The sequence below is a fragment of the Acanthochromis polyacanthus genome, chromosome 23, assembly GCF_021347895.1.
Source record: "Acanthochromis polyacanthus isolate Apoly-LR-REF ecotype Palm Island chromosome 23, KAUST_Apoly_ChrSc, whole genome shotgun sequence".
NCBI lineage: Eukaryota > Metazoa > Chordata > Actinopteri > Pomacentridae > Acanthochromis > Acanthochromis polyacanthus.
In genome coordinates this window covers 4,416,744-4,437,881 of record NC_067135.1, presented here as the reverse complement: position 1 = coordinate 4,437,881, position 21,138 = coordinate 4,416,744, and the positions used below count along the sequence as shown (strand labels likewise).

General features: G+C 42.4%; 1 protein-coding gene across 1 annotated transcript in view; it reads left to right on the top strand.

Moving 5' to 3' along the window:
• The window catches only part of nrxn2b (neurexin 2b), a 704,661-nt gene that overhangs the window by 576,333 nt on the left and 107,190 nt on the right, over positions 1-21,138 (top strand). Inside the window, 1 exon segment of the mRNA XM_051943965.1 lies at positions 1,728-1,909. Within this exon segment, the coding sequence (XP_051799925.1) occupies positions 1,728-1,909 (182 nt within the window).

Here is a 21,138-nt window from a genome sequence, read left to right as displayed (position 1 = left end):
GGCTACCAGCGGATTGTTAGATAATGAAAGTGTCAGGTAGCTGAGTGAGTGTGTGTGCACGTTTGTGTGTGTGTGTGAGTCTGTGCGTGCAAGAAAGACCGCACATCTCCATTCTTTTTCAGCCGGATTATTTGCTTGTGTATGACCGGGAGCGTGTGCAGCCCGATGTTGTTTGATGGCCCGTTGGCCCTGCAGTTATCACAGCCTCTGCTTTCCGTCGTCTCTGGCCGTAACACACCTGTGAGATGTGTAGAACACGAAAGAACATAGGCATTAGTGTGTGCGTGTGTGTTTTCATAGGTGAACATTGGTGCTGTGTACATCTATGTCCAGGCATGATTGTGGTTATATCAGTCTACAGGGGGGGCCATGAGTTTCCATACATAGAAAAAAATAAACATTTTCTGTTGGTCAACAGCTTTTATTTATATAATGTGCTCCATATGATCACCATTGTTTCAGAAACACATATTAATATGTGTTTTCCTCTGTTGAATAACTTGCATTAGCACAGTTGAAGTTGTGCTTCTAATGGCGTTGGTGATACGTTCCTTGAGATGATTTATGTCTCGTATCTTCACCTGATACACCATGGTCTTCAAGTGCCCTCAAAGATAGCATCAAACGCATCTTCTAGGGTATCTGAAACATAAATAAATATACCTTATTCATTACACATGGAAACTCATGGCCCACCCTGTATAGTCCTGCAATAAATTGTTAAATTTAACCATTTTGTGACTGTTATATCGCCACCAAAATCTTGGAAATTATCTTAATTTGTCTCATTGATTGGGGCGGTTTTGCACAAAAATGAATCGCTGGTTTGCTTGTGTATTCATGGAAGCACAGCTATGTGCTACATATCTACATTTACATGCATTAGACATACAGCCCATGCATATTTGTATTTATGATCCAGGAAGTACAGACAGCCCACAGGGTTGAGAACAGTTCACTGTGGTTTCATTACTCTATGCTAATTACAGCCAACGCCCGTCATTTTTCATTTACCGCCGGGCTTGTTGGTGCTAAGCCAAGTCCTAACTCCTCTGTTACAGTTCAAACATGAAATCACTCAGTGTATGGGGCGGGTACATCTTTTTTTCCTTAAAGCGAGAACTCAGAATACTGTTGAGGCAAAGTTCCTTTGACAGGGAGATCTGAGGAATTTCTTTTGTTGATGTTGAGAGGTGGTGGTTATACTGACAGCATAGCCAACACAAAGTTTGTCAGTTCGCCCTAGTTTGAATGCAACGCAACTGCAGGCAACGGAGGGTAAACGAAACTGCAGTGGCTTGGCAGATTACCGTTTCAAAGGCGAGGGACAGCCAGCGCTGGTGTATTACGACCGCTTATGTTAAACGTGACTTCGTGACAAAGACGTGCACTGTCAATAACATGAATTTTTGCAAGAATGAGTGCTTTCTCTGACATGCATAATCATTTTAAAATAGGGTAATTAAGCCAGTGATTTTCAGTGTTTCTGCAGAAATGCTGTAGCGTTTACTTTTTTTTGCTCATTTGTCAAAGTCCTTCGAAGCTGTCTCATGTTTGCTGCACACAATCAGATTTGTAACACGCTCTGTAAGCAGCACTCAAAAGGAATCTTTGTTTGATATTAATTACGATTATTTTCACAAAGTGCACAACACAACAAAAGAATATACAACAGGAGGAAAGGCATGGATACTCCAATAACTCCTATTTCTGCCTGTGTTTTGCAGCTGGGACAACTTACATCTTCGGGAGAGGCGGAGCCCTCATCACATATACCTGGCCACCCAATGACCGGCCGAGCACACGGGCAGACCGGCTGGCAGTGGGCTTCAGCACGCAGCTGAAGGAGGCCATCCTGGTCAGGGTGGAGAGTGCCAAGGGACTGGGAGATTACCTGGAGCTGCACATAGTAAGGAACCACTTTGTTGATATTGATGAGGGAATGGGAAGGCACCCTGAGGTACCTTCAGTCAGATAAATCACCGATGGGAAATCCGAAAAGACAGAAAGGGATTGGAAAATGCTCTGCAAGGAAAGGTGGAAAAGAGGAGAAAGTAGGGTACAGAATGTAGAAGCAAAAATGGGAAAAGCACTCAGGGCTGAAGAAAGAAGAGATCAACTGGAGGTCACTGATGCAGAATGAGTGCAGGGAAAGAACAGAGGCACTTTATTTGGAGTAGCACCTGGTTTTAAAGAATGAAAGTGTCCAGAAGATCACTCGGTAAATCTATGTTGGCATAGATTAGGCTGATGAAAACCCAATCCTGAAACAGTATACACATTGACATAAATCTGCTTAACAGTCATCCTTCTGGAACCTGTGAGATTATAGGCTGAATTCCAACCGAATTTGTAGGGCTTAAAGGATAATTCTGGTTTATGTTGTTGCTTGGCTTCCTGTAGTGTTGGTAATAATAATTTCAGTCGGTTTGTTTAAAAACCTTCATGACACACTGACAAAGTATTTCTAAATCTCAGGAATTAACTCAGTAATTACAGTTGGCTTGAAGGCCAAAACTATGAAAACAAGACTTGGGTTGTAAGAAATGGGGATAATACATTAAAATTGGACTTTTTAAAATATTAGACACCATGACCCAGTTTTTCATATGTTAAACTAGACACCCAACTGCTCCAAGTGTTAAGAAATTTCCTTTAAATGTCATTTAAATTTTGGGTGTTTAATGCCTCCAAGGGTCAATGAGAGGAATCAGTGTGTGCAGGGTCCAGAAAATGACTAATCACACATCAGCGTTTCTTTTTATCCCCTGTCAAAGTAGTTATTACCCTCATTTCCGCTTTTATTGCTTTCATATGTTAGGCTTAAAGGTCATTTAAACCCACCACTAATGATAACTTTAAATGGCGATTAAGGGACAGTAGGCATTTAAAAAATGCATTTGCACAGACTCTAATTGTCTCGTTGACCCCTGCGCTTCCTCTTCCCAATACATTTACATTCATAGGCCTTTTGATGATGGGGTTGCTGTTAATTACTAAGTAGGACCACACCTGGTGACTGATGCACTCATTATGCTGCTGGAGTCACGCAATTAAACACTCAGGTTCAGAACAACTATGTTTCACTGTACCGCCTGCTGGAAGTGATATCCCAGTATCCTGCAGTTTCTTTGCTCTCACTTAAAAAAACGCAGTGATAAGACACTATCGCCGCTATCTACACTTATCTACACTCAGCCATCTGTGCAAGTCGGTGTGGGCGTCTGCGTGTGTGAGATCACACCACTCCAGCATCACGGTGACCCCAATTTGTTTGGGCCACCCGTGCCTGGAAGCGACAGGAACATAGTTGACCCCGGGTCGCTTCTCATCCACTGCTCCGTAAACCGAGAGTGACAGAGGCAGGGATGATGGGAAAGAGAGGGGGATAGGTGAAAGAGTAGAGGGGCCGAGCTGTTGGATGGACCGAGTGGGCCAAGGCCAATCTGAATGCTCTTAACAGCAGTGATAAATAATGGTAATGATGTGAGATTGCACTTGTAAATGTAATGGACACGGCACATGACACCACGGTGGAAGTGGTGATGGGGCAGAGTTCAAGTGTAGCAACTCTGAACTTTAAATGGTCACTTCCTGTAACTTGTGCTTATAATTCTGCTTCTTTGTAACATCTAGAAGGCTGGAAGTCAAGGTTCACAGAGAGCTATACCCAAAATACAAAAACTAGTATAGTTTCTCTTTTACATCTCACTGTATAGCATGCTTTTGGTGTTCTTTCCCAGGTTCTTAGAGGTTTTTCAATTTCTAGAACTTTGAAAATGTGTTAATTAATCATCAACAGCATCTCTTTAGAGAAACGCAACTTTTACTCAACTTTATGATTAACTAATTACTCACTTTAAACACTTGGCACTGGAACCACTGTCAGTGTGCTCTGTGGAATATTCATGGTCACAGGGCACTGTTTCTGTAATGGACTTTTACAGTTAATTTTAAAAGCTATGAGAGCTGCAAAAATCCTATCCGCTTGCATCTGAATTGGAGTTTTGCCGAACATCTCAACACCTGTGTAAGAGAAACCAGAACTATCTGTGCAACTAAAGGTTTTTGTCATTTCATTGAACTTATCCTTTAACTTGGATTCAACTTTGTGTAAAGTTTGACAACATAGTGCTTTTTTTTTTAAATTCCACCCAGAAGCAATGCCTCCTCTCTGTTTATCTCCGTCCGTCGCTCGTGATCCCTCATCAGTCATTCCTTTGCTTGCTCTTCTCTCAAGTGCATATTCTCTATCTTACTTCTGTGTCTTTCATTTACTCCCTCATTCCCTCATGTCTGGCCCGTTCATTCCCTCTTTCTCGCACTCTCACGCTCACATCAGTGCCTCCGACGCACCGGCCCAGCTCCTCTGCTCCCATTGCAATTACATTTCATTTGCTGCCGTTCCTCCCGAGTCGCTCCCCTAAATGACTCTGTTCAGCCCGTGGTGGGTGTTTTGGTCCTGTTAATTATGCCTGTCTCTCTTTGAGGGGAGACGTACAGGCAAATTAGACCTGAGAACCTATGAGCCGTGGCCCCATATCATCTCACCTGATGGAGGCCTCACGGACCCAATCAAACCGCAAAATAGCTCCATGTTCAAACAGTGATGGTGGCCTTGAGGTCCCTTACCTGGGGCCTTATTTGTTAGCGGTTCAAAAACACTCTTTCATTTTTCGTTTTTGATTTGTCCAATGTAGTCTAATGGGATTACAAAGGTTCCTACCCTAACTGACATATTTTAAAGTTGACACGTGCCGTCCTAAGGAAGCTTTGTAGTTGACAAATTCACCATTACTTATGAAGCAATTAATTAAGGTTAATGTTAAGTTAATGGCTTTTCCTATCCTGTATTATTAAGTCAGTGGCCCACAGACTCGGATCACAACAGCATCTTGTCATTACAGGAAATAGCACAACACTGATGGATGCTTTTCCAGACTGCCTAAGTAGAAATACTGGCACTGGTGGGCACAGTTAATAATAACACGCCACCAGGATGTGATAGAGCATTATTCCTTATCTCACACAAACCACCCGTCTCTTTATATACCCTTCCTCCCTTACCGGGCCTCCTTCTCTTTCATGCCACTTCCCTTCTCCATTCCTGTTCATCTACCTGACAGAGGGCAGGACATCACTCACTACATCTTCCTGACATGCTGTCATCAGGCCCCAGGGTAGGAGATGTAAAGTCGAAGTTGTGGGATAATGTGCTTAAGCTCAATCTGCTGACTGTTGCTGCTGTAGCAGCACATCCTCACAAGACCTTGTTTCTTGCACATTCCTAATTATTTACCGTGGGTGTGTCGGGAAGTGCGGCAAACTTTCTAGTTCACATTTTGAGAGTTGTAGATGGGGGAAAAAAAAGCTTTGAAATACACTATCTGTAAAATGCCATAGGAATGAGTCATTTCTGAGCAGACCAAACATATTTCCTACATGTCTGCAACGATCCCCTGTCATCTACGTCAGAGAAGATCTAGTAGTAAACAAAAAGCATCTGGATTTGCTGTTTAGTCATAAAAAAATTGCTTTTCATGTATCAGACTTTGTCAGTTCTACTGCTTTTAATCACCTACAGAAGTTAAATACCACATATGTCCCCAAGAGTCAGCAGAACTAATTGGATGAATGCTAAGACATTTCCAAGAAAACTCAGTAGTCCCAGTCACCTTTGAGTCACTGTACTCAGATGAACTTGTAGCTCGAGTTGTAAACCCCTGATCTCAAGGCTGAGTTGTTTGTATTGGCATCACAGTTGTGGCTATCGTATGCCGCTGTTCTGTCCTGCCGTTTGGAGACATTGATACCTTTTAGTTCATCTTCCTTTCAAATCAAACAAAATAATGTTGTGCTGAAGTGAGAAACAAGACCCTTTTGACTTTCCATGCTTAGAACAGCCAGCTCCACTGACTTTGTTATTTTGAGGTTTTTCAACCAGACATTTAGGCCTTTCTCATGTCTCAACCAGCACCGTCCACACAAAAAGCCTGAACAACTCAACTGCAAGTTCGTCTTCATTTTGAGGGAAATGTGTTTTCTTCTATCATAGTCATTACTGTATTGCTTCAAAACTTATTGATTTTCAGCCAATCAATCATATCTATCTTCACTGGGACTTGATTTGTCACCTTGGTGCACCAAAAAATGAAGGGGAAGCTTCAAACAACATAAGCCATGATTTTTCCCCCAAAGCTTACCAGATAATTTTGATGCCAAACTCTAACCAAGCAACAAAGGTTGAAAGGAAACCTAAAATAAAGGTACCTTGGGTGAAAGTCCTGTGTGAGACTAATGCCACCAGGACCCCTTCATCCTCCTTCCATGGACTTTGAATGCACTTTTCTACACTTTTCTCTGGTTTGCCACTGATTTTGCGCCCTTACCAGTTAATGCTGTAACCAGTTTTGTCCTGGTCTTTCTGAGACCACCATGACTGAGGTCCATTGTCCTCAGTTGAAATAATGACACCTGAGCAAGTTCCTCTATAGCTGGGGCCACTTAGTAGGTCTGCATTAGGAGTATTCACCACAGGAAAGTGTCACAGAAGTGCAGAATAAATCTCCATGTGTAGTTAATTTACCTCTAAAATGTGGTACAGATTCATTAGTTAGGTTTTTTCCTACAATATTGAACATACCCTTTGGTTTCACCTCCCACGACATGAATTAAATAGGAACAGGGACTGCTGCTATTTCTTAAGTTAGAATTTCCATTTTGTTCAATTGAGCGGGCAGGATGTCCCCCAGCCCCCACAAAGTCTTTCACAGGATGTTAGCTCTACAGAAGTAAAAACGGTCATTTGGGAGTGCAGGACATCATTTTTGCCAATCTTCATGACATTTCCACCATCAGGGCCTGGGGTGTTAGATTTCAGGGAATGAAGGCTACTGACAGATATGGAAGTGGACTAATAGCTAAATCTCCCATCTGCGGCTGCTGGAAAAGGTAGATGTCCTTGCAAGACCTTGGAAGCCAGTCACAAAATGAAACGGGTTATAATTTAGATTTGAAAAGTTTAAAAAAGACTTAGTTTTTGACTTCTCTCCACAGCGCCAGTTCAATAGTTTCTCTACTTGGCTCGATTGAGATTACTTCCTACACCAAAATCTGGGCCCACGCACAAGAATATAAACATGCTAATCTACAGGAGCTGGTTCAGTGCAGCTGAAAATATCTGCCTGAAGTTTATAGTTACGTTTTAACAGCTGTAATAAAAAATTAAGTCCCTCCAGAACAGATTTTGTAGCAGGTGATGCTGTTTTTTAAGTGCAGCAGTCAGTCTGAGCGTCGTGAGGCTGCACACTCCTCCTGTCTTAGCTTATCCAGACTGGGAGTGAAAGCAGCAGTTGCATGGCAGTCAGAGTCTGATGTCTTTCCCCGCAGTCATATCTCAGTGCAAACAAAAGTACAACATTCTATTGTTTTGTGCAGACGTGATATTCTCAGTCTGAGTTTGTCCATTTTTATCTGTACACAAACATTGGCAGTTTGAAAACAGGGCTTGTGAGGAGCGCTGCCTTTCATTTCAACCTGGCTCGAATGCCTTTCTCCAGCTTCATGCTCCGCTGTCCATGCTACCTGGCTCAGGTAAAAGCTCCGCAGGCAGCCCTCCCAGTCAGAGAGGTAAACAAAGGCACTGAGGTAAATCAAGTCTGAGAGGCTGTCTCTTATTTATTTTTTTCCCCACCTCAACCAAAAGTGTTGCTGGCTGTAATCTAAAGGAAATAGCTTGTGTAAAGGAGCCTTAGAAACTATCTTCAGGGTTATGACTCATCAGAAATTAGAAGGCATTACCATTCCGACTAAGCGGAAATATGTAGATGTTTCGACTTAAAGCAATAAGGGCACAAAAAACAGACCAGCAAATCGGGGTTATTTGTTATGCACTAAGAGATGAGTCATTAATGAAGAAAGGAGCGAATATCAGAGCCATTCTTTTCACGAGCCACTCATAAACTTCCTAAACAGCCTGGCAGATGGCTGAATAAAGTTGTGGCGGTTTAGATGCACGTTTCAAAGTAGGACTTGTGCAATCTTTGTTGCATTTTTTTTAGAGGTGTCTGTCTGTATTTATTGCTGTTCTCACGTCGCTGTCATTACATTTACAGCTGGCAAGTTGTTGCACTAACTGCTCTGTGGGAAGTGTCTCATCTGCAGTTATGGGCCGGTGCACAGCGCACAGCGGGCCTCCCCAAGTACCTCCATCACTGGCTGTCCGGTCCCGGCTCATAGCATTAAATAAGGGCTGCCTCTGATTACCCGTTAGGGAGACATCCTTCACCACAACTGTCGACTTTGAGCAGGGGCAGAGAGAGAGGAAGGAGGGGGAACAGCAAGAGGGACATGGCGATATTTCCTCCTCTTGACCCCACCCTTACCCCTTCCCCAGCATGTGACGAATGCTGATTGAGGAAGGAGTATAGCCAGACAAGCGCGTTCATGTTCCTGCACACAGGCTTTTTGTGGCCAGCTTCCCCGTGGCCAAAATATGAAATGCAGCATCTGACATCATTAGCTCCACTATGATCTCTTTTTCTCTCACTGCCAGCTAATGAGAGCAACATGTTTTTTTTCTTCTTTCTTTTTTTTTTGCGAATGTACCCCCACTTTTATTTCCTGATGGCCACAGGTTATCTGTCAAGGGTTTAAACCAGCAACTGTTTAATTATGGGTGGAAAAATATAATCTAACATGCGACGGCAGCCTGGGATAAGATGAGTGGTGGTGAGAACAGGGTGGATGGAGAGATTTCAGAGTGCGGTGGGGAGCTGAGAGATGCTGGCGTCAGATAAAGGCAGATGGTGATGTGGATAAAACTGTCAGGGAGAAGCAGAGGCTTTTATCCTCTACTCCCCACCCCCAGTAACACACATGCACGTATAGCCACACACATAGCTCCTGTACTCCTAACTAGCTGTCGGCTGCACACAGTCACTCACTGCTCTCAGGTTGCAGCTGGAGTTGCACACTGACACGTTTGCAAGGACACCTTCACATTCACATGATGGCAAGAATGATTAGCCCGAGTACACGCTTTAATACATGCATGGTTACAGTTTGCAAGGGCATCCCTATGCATTCTCTACCACACGTTGTGATTTTGTTATTTCCTTATTTATAACTCCCTCGTCTTTTCTCAAATGGTTGTCACTTCAGCAACCCGCTCTCCTTCATCTTGTCAGGGCGGAAAAAGCCAAACATGCAGGGAGGGACGGAGGGATGAAGCGTGGAGAACAGTTGAGGAAGAAAGGAAGGCATTGCTTTGATGAATGCAGCTGCCTCGCAAAGGGGAGCGTGGGCCGCCGTCAGTAATGAGATCGGGTCCTGGTGGGTTTGGCAGGGTCTCTCTCCTCAGCCGGCGGGAGCCTGACAGCATATCGATTAATCCTTCCCTTTCGCATCACTAATTAATTGTCCCTGCGAGTGGAGGAGAGGTAGGGCATGAGCTGAAGGAGGGGGGCAGAAAGGTTTCATAATGGGTGGCTAACTTTGGATGGGCGATGGGATCAGAAGATTCATATAAATGCTACCTCCTTCTCTTTGATCGGTTGACTCCTTTCAAGTTCGTACTTCAGTTTCATTCATTTGACTGGGGATGTCTGCAGACGGTAGTACACGGCATGGATTTAATTGCTGCCTGAGAGGCCTGATACAGAGTATATAAGTGCTTAACGTTTTGGATGACCACAAAGCAAAGCCTCTGCTTGTACCTGTTGGGTCATTTGTCTTGACTTTTGAACAAGGGACTGGTAAGTGGAATGTATAGTGAGCATCGCCTCACAACATTGTGGCTTTGTTAATTTTTCATATCTAAATGTAAATGGCCTCATTGTTTGTCAACTGCACACCAGCTGAGGAAATGAAAGCGTATGTGCACACTGAATTAAATACTACTAGAAATATAGAATTGCACTGGATCAAACAAATGCTGTGTTAACCCTTGGTGTAGAAGCTCCCAGTCCTCCTCCTTGTGTAAATTGCTCTCGATGTGTTTATTGCAGCGAGGTGCAGCACATATGAAATTAACCTGCATGACTTGACCTTTCCAACAATTGCGGTTGGTTGTCTGTGAGATAAGGTCTCAGCGGGAGAAAATAATTAAAAATTTGCATCAAATCTAATCAGAGTTACCATCTGCAAATAGGCTCTGCATCCATTTCAGCACCATAGTGTTTGTTTGAATTAGTTTCAAAGTCGTCATTGCATAATATCTCCACATCATTGCATAGATATTAACATATCTATACAGCGATGTGTAATATATCAAAGCAAAGAGCGGAACGGAAGCTTTGTAATTATGCAAGTTGCATATTTGTACATGCCAAAGTAATCACATTATGAAGACAGATGAAACTTCTGCAAAGTAAAATCTTGACTAATTTCATCCCACATTTTTTACACTCGTGTTTCTTGGTTGCGTAAGTCATAAAAGCCCCATCATTTAAGTAATTTCATGCTTAGATACATGTAAAAGCAGAATTTCATCATGCAAAATGCTTTTTTCCTTGATGCAAAGGCTAAAAAAAGAAATATGTAAATGATTGACAAGATACCACATGTAGGTCTTTAACTTTTAATGACCAAAATGAGAGCTTAAAAGTAAAGGCAGTAAAATTACCCCGAAAATAGCCCAGGGCTCACGAGGTTAAGTGTGTGTGTGCACATTTGACCACAGTGCAAACACTGATGTGACAACACAGAGAGCTGTTTTGCCTTTGACAGCTGATGAAAGAGCACGGTTGTCGACGTCGCTGATTGATGCGCAGTTAGAGGTATAATGTGATTGAAAACTTGCACAGAGAAAAGCAGCTGCTGTAAAACGGTGCCGATTTCCTCTCGACGAAGATTTACTCAGGAAATATGGATGAAACGACATTGTATTTCTCACTTCTTCGGCTAAACGTAGACCTTGCCAATTTGTCTGCGCTACACTGTAGCTGAAAAGACATCACAGTGGTTTACTACACTTTAGACGGCACTACGTTACAATAGAGCAAATTGGCAGATGCTGTCTGCCAAATTGACTTAAAAGTGGAGCTAATTTGGGGGTTTAGTGTCTAGTTAAAGGAGACTTTGACATGTGAAAAGGAGCTTGGGATCAAACTCACCCAGCATTGTCTGAAACTTTGGAAGATTGCTTAAACATTTCGAACATTTGGACAAAAAGCCATCACTCAGGAATCTCTTACAATACATGTGTAATGCTAGAAATAAGTCCTTAAAAGTTAATTATTTTGTTAACAATGTTCCCTGGATGATCTTTACTGCCTATAGGTCACTGTATTTGCAGCTACCTCTATGTATCCTGTGAGAGCGAAGAAGTGGATGGGTTTTTCCAGATCAATAACCTATTAAGGTCCAAGAGCAGACCTGTCTGTATGGGTTCAGTCCTGCCTTTAATGATCACCTGGGAAGACAAAACTACCCTGTTTCTATTCTGTCTTGTCTGTCTGCCAGTTGCTGTCTTCCACTTGTCTACCTTTGCACTCTGTCTGCCTAATTGTAGTGTATTTTCGAGGAGATCATCATCTTTGTCCAGATGAGTGCTGTATGATTGCCTTGCATGATAAACGTCTGTCTAATATGATTGTTTATTTACGCTATCAGCATTGGGATGCATTGCATTGCCTCTGCTGTCTTGTGTCTTTGTTTAATTTAAAATTTGAAGCTAAAGCCAGCAATCCAATACAGTTTTTGTCAGATTCAGTCATGGTTCGCTAGCTGTCCATTCTGTGTGTGAGCTGGAAAAAAAATGCAAAAATCAGGTGTTCATGCTAGACAGGAAGCAAAGTAAGTGTCTTGGAGCGTTTGACACACAATTATTCCAACAATTCCTCTTCACATCTGTGCTCATGCGCATGACAGGAGATTTTTTGTGTTGGTTTTTAATCTCGGAGATTTTGAGTTTAACCGAATAAGCCTAAAGTTTCACAAAATGACTGCACAAGCGAGGATGAAAAGAAAAAGAATGCATGTACGGCTGGTCTCCGTAGACCCAGTACTCAGGAAGTAATGGAGGAGGAAGAAGGGAATAAAGGAGGAAGGCAGAAAGAAAATTAAGAGCATGTAAGAAGAAGAACAAGAAAAACGAGGGAGAAAAGTACATTTATCTAGTCTACTTTATCTTTAGCGAGGTACCCCGAGGAGAGCACCGCTGTGAAGTCTTTTCCAAATGTCGCTGCTGCACATCCAGCCCTCAGCTCCCTTTAGATGCACTTTAGCCAGGCCTCCTTTCTCTGGCTGCAAGAAGCACCGGGCCAGGACAGGACAGGCCATTTATTTAACACCGCTCTAAATTTAACACAACGCAGGACAACTATTCCTCATGAGAAATGACGCCTTTATTTGCATTCTGATTCATTTACACTTACTACTGCCGCCGCCGCTGCTGCCGCTATTAACAATTCTCTGTGACTAATGCACTCATTTTCTGTTTGAATGCACAGGTGTCTTTGCTATTCTGAATGGTCTCATTAAAACTTTTCTCTTCCATGATTAACTCGTAATGCTGATACACGCACGAATTTCAGAATGGATGCGACATCCTTAAACCAACAACACCTTCCTGCTGTGTGTTGTTATCACCTTCCCTCGGCTTCTGTGTGGTATTTATCTGCGCAACATTGAAAGCTGTTAGATTTTGTCTGGACTTTGGCTGATCCTTACGTCGTCTTTGATTCGTTTCCACATCCCTAATTCATGCTTGCCCTTTCTATGAAAGTTTTTCCATTGACTTTCTGTACTGTTTGAATAAATCTTTTGTCTCCTATTGATTGTAAAACCACCACGAGTCCATGCCCCCCTTTAATATCTCAATCGACCATCAAATGAGCATCCTCCATCACTTTTGGCCCACTTTCTGGGGGAAAGAAAATAATCCATAGCTCGCTGGCCAAGCATTATGAGGGTTTGTTGTGGTGTTGCGAGGAGAATCGGCATTGCTTGGCTTTTCTGTGTTTACGCCTTTGAACTTCTTCCAACCATATCTTAAAGCGTTGGTCGACTCAAGGTCCAAACACTGTTACTGAGTCTTTTCTCGCATTTATCTCCGTGTACTTGTTGGCTACCTTGGGGAGGATATTCTACCTTGAATATAGCGAAGCACAAAGGAGAAGCTGAAAGCAGCATTGGAGAGAACGTCCAAAGAGAAACAGACCTACGGACTGAGGGAGAAAAAAGCAAACGCAACAAGGGGCAAAGAGAGAAAGATGGACTACAAGAGGATGTCTCGGAGGCTGAGAGAGGCAACAAAGATGTTTACATCTGCTCATCCATGCAGAGCACACGTCTGTGTTTCCAAGCCCTCAGTGATGTGCTCAATGCAGAAATGATGAATGCATCTTTTCTCAGTCGCCACTCTTAACTTCGCAAGTCCATTGACTATTCTGCTGTTGACAGACCAGCAAAAACACTTCATTATTCAATGGTTTTGTTGTTCTGAAAATGAAAGCCATTAAGAATGAATGTGTAGGGCCGTCAGCATAAATTTGGTCAGAACTGAGAGTGAAGCAACCGGTGTAGAGCAAAGATAAGAAAGAACACCTTTTTTTAAAAACTGTAATTCCTTTTGAAGAGTAAAAGAGCTCTTAATAAATGCCACAGCCGGTGTTCTGCAGTGAGTTACATTCCACACAGCATTCCTTACGAGGAGGAAAAAGAGACAATCGGTCAGGCCGGGAACACAGCAGAGATTGCTATGATGCTTCTGAAGCTTACCGGGTTTGTTTGTGCTGTTTCTTGAACTCCGTGATCATGTTAGAGGTCGACATGAAGAGGCTACAGGACACATACATTCAGTGCACTTTGTAGTTTGAGCAACTGGTCTGGAGCCAATTAATTTCAGTTGCCTGAAGAGGGATGATTAAAGAAGGAACATTAAAGGATGGAGGGAGATTGGACAGAGTGGCACAAATGATACATTTCTTGTAAATCACAATTGAGGTCATATTTTTATGATTTTGGCCGCCGTTTTCATCTTTTTTGGACGACATTGTTCTGATCAAAGTAGCTGCTGCCGTCCAGATGCTCAAATGCAGACAACACGACAGAATAACTAGCTGGCTGTATATTTTTTAACCACCACCCGGCAAACTTTGCAGTGATGCGCCTATTTAGTTGCTTTAAATTGTAAAGTGACAGGACGTATAGCCATTCAAACCCACGTGTGCACAACGTCAGGTCTTGTATTAATTCAAAGCTGACAGTTTGTAACGCTGGAAACCATATTCAGGTCCTCTGCTTAAGTAAAAGTACCAGAAAAGCTGTGTAGAAATACTCCATTACAAGTAAAAGTCCTGCGTGAAAAATCATTTTCAAGAAGTATTAGCAGCAAAATGTGGTTGACATATCAAAGGAAAAGTCCCTCTGACGCATATATTATTGCATGTAGCATATAGCATTATTTATAGTGAAACATGTCAGTAGCATGTTACTGAGCTAGTTTGAACTATTTCATATATACATTTAATGTACAGGGACAGCAGATTACTCTATCCCCAGCCCTCATAACGAGATAGGTAGAGGAAAATGAGGAAAAACTCCATCTTAAATCTCTAATTTGTGGTGAGATAGTTGCTCATTTGGGCGTTTGTTGAAACTAAATAATGTGAGAAGTTTGACGAGTCTTTTTGGTAGAACAGATAACAACTTATAGAGCCCTGAAATGTACTTATTGGAAGTATCCAAAAAGATTGAAAGCCGCCGGTTTAATCTTTAACAATGCATTGAATTTTAAAAGCTTGTTAAATTATCCATTGTGTAAAATCTTTGTCTTGAACGTAACTAAAGCTGTCAAATATTTATAGCTGAGCATAAAATGGAAGTATAAAGTATCATAAAATAGTAATATTCAAGTAAAGAATGGCTAAGCTGTGGCTTTGTTTAGTCTCTCTGATCGCTCATCACAGATTACTTATTGGATTTATCTGTGATTTTGTTGTCGCTTCAAAATGTAGCACCATTTTTCACTAACGAGATAATAACCAGAACTAAGAAAATAGTCATCATAATGCGATTTCCCTTAAAGAGCAAAAACTAAAATGTCCTCCAATCCTTCACATTTAGCCCATCACCCTCTTCTTTCTTTTCAATTTCTTCATCTTTATGGGTTTGAGGAGTAATTCACCAGTAATTCCATCCTTACTGATATGGGTGATCGAGGTCTTAGCTCCGCCGAGCAGCGAGAGGAGTCCACTGTCCTGTGTTCCTCTCTTTCGCCGTGAGATGGAATCCTGTTGTCAGACCAGCGATAACCGAAGCATGATGGGCCCCCGAGGTCTGTGCAAACCTGTCGTGGAGTCCATCCTATGGATGTTCGCCGCTGAATCTTTCATGCGCTATCACCTGGCCGATAAGGTGCAAATAGGATTCGCCGGCTGCAGCTGCTGTATTGCTTTGGTAAATCTGCTGTAAAGACCATTTTTTGGTTGGATTTCAACGGAGGGCAGCAGTGGAGTTGGAGACAGGTGTGGACACGGAAAGTAAAAAATAGAAAGGATAGAAAGAGCACAGAGAGTAAGCTGCAGATGTATTCAAACAGATGTGTGTGCTGTAGTTGCATAATTCCCTCAAAAAGATCCTTTTTCTTTGTCTTTTCACAAACCTGAGCCTTAGAAATGCTCTCCTAGAAAAAATAAGTCATATTTAAGTATTACAACATTAAAAAATCAATTACAGATGACAGATGTGCACGCATTTTGCAGCAGCTTAATTCTTTCTGTTCTCATCCAATCCTCCTTTCTTTCTCTTCTGTCTGCCTGTCAGTTTGCAAGACCGTATATATATTCATTGACCACATCCTCTTTTGTATCTGTTTTGTGTCAAAATTGGCTCTCAGTTTGATCAGAGATGGAAGAGTAGGAAAGGGGGAAAAAAAACCAAAACAAAACAGTGAAGCCCTCGCTCATTTTGATTCATTTGGGATGCTGTTCAGGATCCCACTCTCTCTCTCTCTAGGGAGGGGGTCAATTGAAGGGAAATACACAAGCAGCTAAACCTCCAAATGGCTTCAACAAACAAACCAAAAAAAAAGGCTTTTGCTCAAATTCACTAGAGCTGCGTGTATCGAGACCTGAAGAGGGAAAAGATCATTTTGTTTGTGACACATTTATGAGATGTGAGGCAAAAAAAATAAACTCAAACAAAACAAAAAAAAACTGTGTCAGACTGTGAATATTCAGAGAAGTCAGGAATCAAGACAATTCTCACGCTCTTTCATGCTCACTGAGCTGCTCTGTCGCGCATGTTCCCTTCCTTATATTTAGGGGAAGTAAAACCACAAGGGAGGAACCTCGAGCAAGTGATTGAAGGATTGGTGCCAGTGCATTGTTCCTGCACAACTTAGGAGGAGAAGGAAGTTCATCATTCATTTATTGGTTGCTGCCGTCGGGAAGCGAGTGCACCGCCGTCGTTTCTTAGGTTTATCCGGTGGGTTTGGGACAATCAGATGCACGAATCAGCTGCCAATTATTTAGCAATGCCTTGTTGTATAAGCCTCCTGTTTTGTTTTGTTTTTTAATTTCTTTGTGCAACACTTGAGTAGAAATCCAAAGCTATTCTGCTCTAAGAAAAGAAAGACAAAGCAGAAAAGCAAAGGTAATCCTTTGCAAGTAAAGCTTAAACAAGGGTTAAATTGGGATTTTTAAAGTGGTTTCTGGGTGCAAATCAGCAGCAGTCTGCATGCAAAAGCTTCCATTTGAGCTAAAAAGAGTTTCAAAAAGTAACCCATGACTAATATCAAACTGTATGTAAACTACAACAAGATGACAGGCTTCTGCTCTGTAGGTGGCATTGGTCAAAACGACTAGCTGATAACAGTAAAACCTTTCTCCCGCGCATCAGTATCGGCTACAATGTGTATTTCCTCAAGAAATTCCCAGCGCTATTGCTGAAAGCTGCTGCGGTGCTGCTAATGGCGCTCATCAAGCACAAATACCACCCATCTGTGTGAGCTGCACGGTCTTGTGAATGTTTCAATCAAACACCTCTTTTTTTAATCTTTCTTTTTTTTCTGCCAGGATCCAAACCCAGAACATCCTGCATCTTTAAAAGGTGATCCAATAGCGGTCGCCCCGCACAGATTACCATAAAACAAGACAACTCCTCATTTTGTTGAGGAAAAATGTGTTATTCAGCTGTGATTTTTCCACTTGTGGTGGAAGATATTGCAAGTTTAAGGAATGAGAGGCAGTTTCTATTGCAGTGAAAGACGGCTTTACAGCGGCTTATCGATAAATTAGATCCTGTGGCTACATTTTAATGTCAATTGTGTGCTTCATCACCACAAATTTGTGCGTTTTTGAGCAGGTTAGACATTTTTTCTGGCGTTCAAAATCCACTGGACCAGATCCGCGCTCTGGTCACATGAAACGCTAAAAAAAACATCTCCGAAAAGCTGAAAAACCCTTCTTTTAGAATGTAAAAATCCTTTGAAATTAAACATTTTAGCAAATGCAAAAGTAATGCATTCAAAGATCAAAGCTATGGCAGTGTTTCAAGTCTCGATTCTGTAGGTGCACCAATGCCAGAACCATAAAGTTGAAATACTCAACTTGAAAGAAAGCAGAGTATGTTCCACAAAAGTTTGCTCTCTCATAGGATCCCATTCATTTTTAAATTCATAAAAATATTCATATAAAATCGACCATTACGGATATCTGCACTAACTCTAACAGCCTGCGTTGCATTGATATGCTTAGCACTGTAGCTTTAGAACCAAGTTTCTCTTGCAGAAGGAGTTTTATCATTGTTTGAAACATTAGAATAGACCAAGAATAGTAAAAGAAATATACATTGTTGAAACTTGATAGAGTGAGGCTGTGCCAGCAAATAGTGAATATGCTGTGACTGAGCCCCAATTATCCCCTCATCTTCTACTTCACCAGGCACCCAGAAATCACAAATACGTCGTTCAGCATGTTTGCAATTTCTTTATAAAACTTTAATTTGGCAAACAGAATTGATAGCCGCAGCCAGTGAGTGGAGGTTATTCCTGTTTGTTCCCTCAGCCGCTCTAATTCCTTTATTATATCCCAGTTTTTCCCTTCCACCCTCTCTTTGCTGAGTCAGTGCTTGTACTTACATCGGGCCAAGCTTCAGAATGATATGCTGAATAAGTACCCTTATATCCGTAGCTGATCTAGCAAAAGGCTGAGGGAGAGTCGGTGCAAGTAGGGGAAGGAAAAGTCACCAGTTTGACTATAAAGGCGGCAAACTGTATTTTTTTTATAATGTGCTGACATTATTCCAGCATAGGCTATGGTGCGTGACTTTTATGGACAGATGAGCAAATGTAGAAGCAGAGAATATGACATTTTCCAGCAGTTTTAAAAAGTTAAAGACTATACTTAGAGGTGGCACATTGGCTCATTGGGGGGGTTTTGCAAGAAGAAGTCACTCGCATGACAGAAAGTCCACCAACTCTGACTATTATCCAGTGCACTTTGGACACATGGAATCTTCCCACACAACTCAGACTGGGGCAGTCGCCGTCAAGCTGTTCATCTCTGGGCCAACTCGAGGGGGAAAAAAAAGGCTTGCTGCTTGGATGTCTTCCCAGAGCAATTAGCTGAACCCACATGCCTGTTTGATTAATACACAGATGAAAATTAGCTTCTCCCGGCCACTCTGCTGAGCCGGAGCCCCTTTCACGGTGACCAGGTCGGATGTCAACCTCTGTGTTTTGCCACTCATCCACAGGCCATGTGGAGGGTGTACCATTCAAAAAAATTAGATTTGTGTGATCTGCATTATTGCTACTGCAGCATGATGAATGGACAAGGAGGCAGACCACAGTCATCTGAGTTGACAAATGAAGCTCTCCCCCCGGTCTTGCTTATTCCACCTGCTCACCGGTTTACATTGCCATGTAATTTTCATTCAGTCAACCAGAGTGCAATCTATACATACGTGACAAATAGGGCATAGTTATCAAAGCTGGCAGTCTCAATAATTAGAAAAAGGCAATAGTCAAGGCCGAGGAGACCATTTCCCTGATGGATTAACAGCAATCGCTTACCGCAGCGTCCCAGAGCTGTTTACAATGGCAGTCATAAGGCAGATGTATTGAGCATCAGTAATGCCTTTCTCTGGATCCACTCAATCAAAAGCAATTGGCTAGCTAATCAACAGATGTAATGGCATACAGTGGTCTGTTTCCAAAGGCAGCAGATGTATTATCATCAGACGGAAAATAAGATGCGTAAACAACAGGCACTTCCTGTCCATCCGGGCTCTGCCTCTCTACTTCACACACACACACACACACACACACACACACACACACACACACACACACACACACATATGCAGGCTCACACATTGCAACCCACCTGGGAGGGATGGTCTGAGCACTGACTGTGATGCCAGTTACACAGTGAAGAGGAGAACACCCAAGAGGTATTCTAAGGACCCCCACCTGCTGCTTTAACAAGGTCCAGATCAGTGGGGCTTCTCTGGGTCAGATGGCCGGGGGTAGAGCCTTTCAGCTCTGCCGGCCCCCTGCTAGGTTTGCAGCTGTGTGTGAGGTATCCTGCTGCACTCTCTCCTGCATGAAAAAGCTAAACGCTCAATCCTATCAAGCCTCCATTGGGAACATCTAAAATGGAAAGAGCTCCATGCTGACATCACCTCACAGCAGACTTGCATCACCGCCGACAGGGGCATCCCAGGGGTTAGAAGGTTTTAGAGGTGGAGAAGGGAGGAAAGTTTTCACACTCAGAACATCACGTACGCACACAAACACGGATCCAGACACATGCTTCATAAATCTCTCCATGCTGGAGGCTGTCACGGCAGGGTGTTGAGATGCCATGCTTGCCATGACAATTAGTTGCACATCTGGCCTGATGATAGAGCGAGTCGACCAGACAGCTGGTACAGCACTACCAGTGTTTAATGTGTAAATCTGCAAGGTCCCGGAACATTGAGCGTGGATGCACGCGGAGGGGTGGGTTGTCTGAGGGGGCCGCAAGTTAGCCACTGATTCCGATGGTAAACGAGAAGTGTGGCTGTTAGCCTGATGCTAACAGAAAAATAATGCAGGCGCTGTGTGAGGCTCAGCTGGAAAGGGAGTAATGGAGGGCATCGGCGTAAGTTATGGGGACACAGAGGGAATGGAAGACAAACCTCCGATTAAAACATTCACTAAAAGTTTATAGTTTTATTCTGTTTAGTACAGTAAATTTGATTTATAGCATCCCAAGCCTCCAATGTGTTCCTTTCAAACATCAAATCACTAGAAAACTTCATCAGAAGGATTATAAATAGTTATTTGAGTATCTGAATCCCCTGGAATTACAACAGAATAACATACTCTATCTTCATTGGTACAAAATGTAACAAGTACTGGTCAAAATTATATTAAACTTACACAAATTTTATTAACTCTTCTGTGTTTTGACAGACGTTGGAAGGTTCACAAAAACTCAAATAAAAATAGTTCCCGGAAACTAAAGCGAGTTCTGCTGAAGGATAACAAATGGCAACGAGAGGCCAGCGGGAGTTGGTTTATAAGCAGTAATCATGCCTCAAAGAGGTTGTAGATGTTGAGCTAGTATTAATGGCAAAGCTGCCGCATTTTCAATTTTGACAAGTTGTATCCCACAAAACATTTTAATGGCAGTTATTAATGTTTTGTGGCCCTATTAAATGTTTCTGTTGCTTTAATAAAACTGAACCGGACTGATTTAGAATTTTAATCAGCTTGAGCGGCACAAATTCATAAACTTCTCGTCTTTATGCATAACTAAAATGTCACAAATCTAGTTTTAAATGTGTGTTGCCAAAAAGGAAATGGTGCTTCATTGAATTCAGCTGCAGCTGGGGAGCGGGACACTCAGCCAGTAGTTTAGATTAGACAAACTGACCTAGAGCAACAGTGAAGCAAAATGAGGGGATACATTATTAAAGTGGGTTACCCAGGCAACTGATCATTGGTTTTAAAAGGTTTGAATTCATCCTCGAGGCCAAATCCACATATTGGCACTATGCCTGGCTTACAGTCTTCCACATCCCTCAGATGGTAGAATCTGAAAGCAGAGAAGTGCACTAGATGTAAACAGCATCTCAAAGATAAGTACGAAAAGAGAGGGCAAATTCACACCTTGGCACCCATATCTCCGGCAAATGATAGTC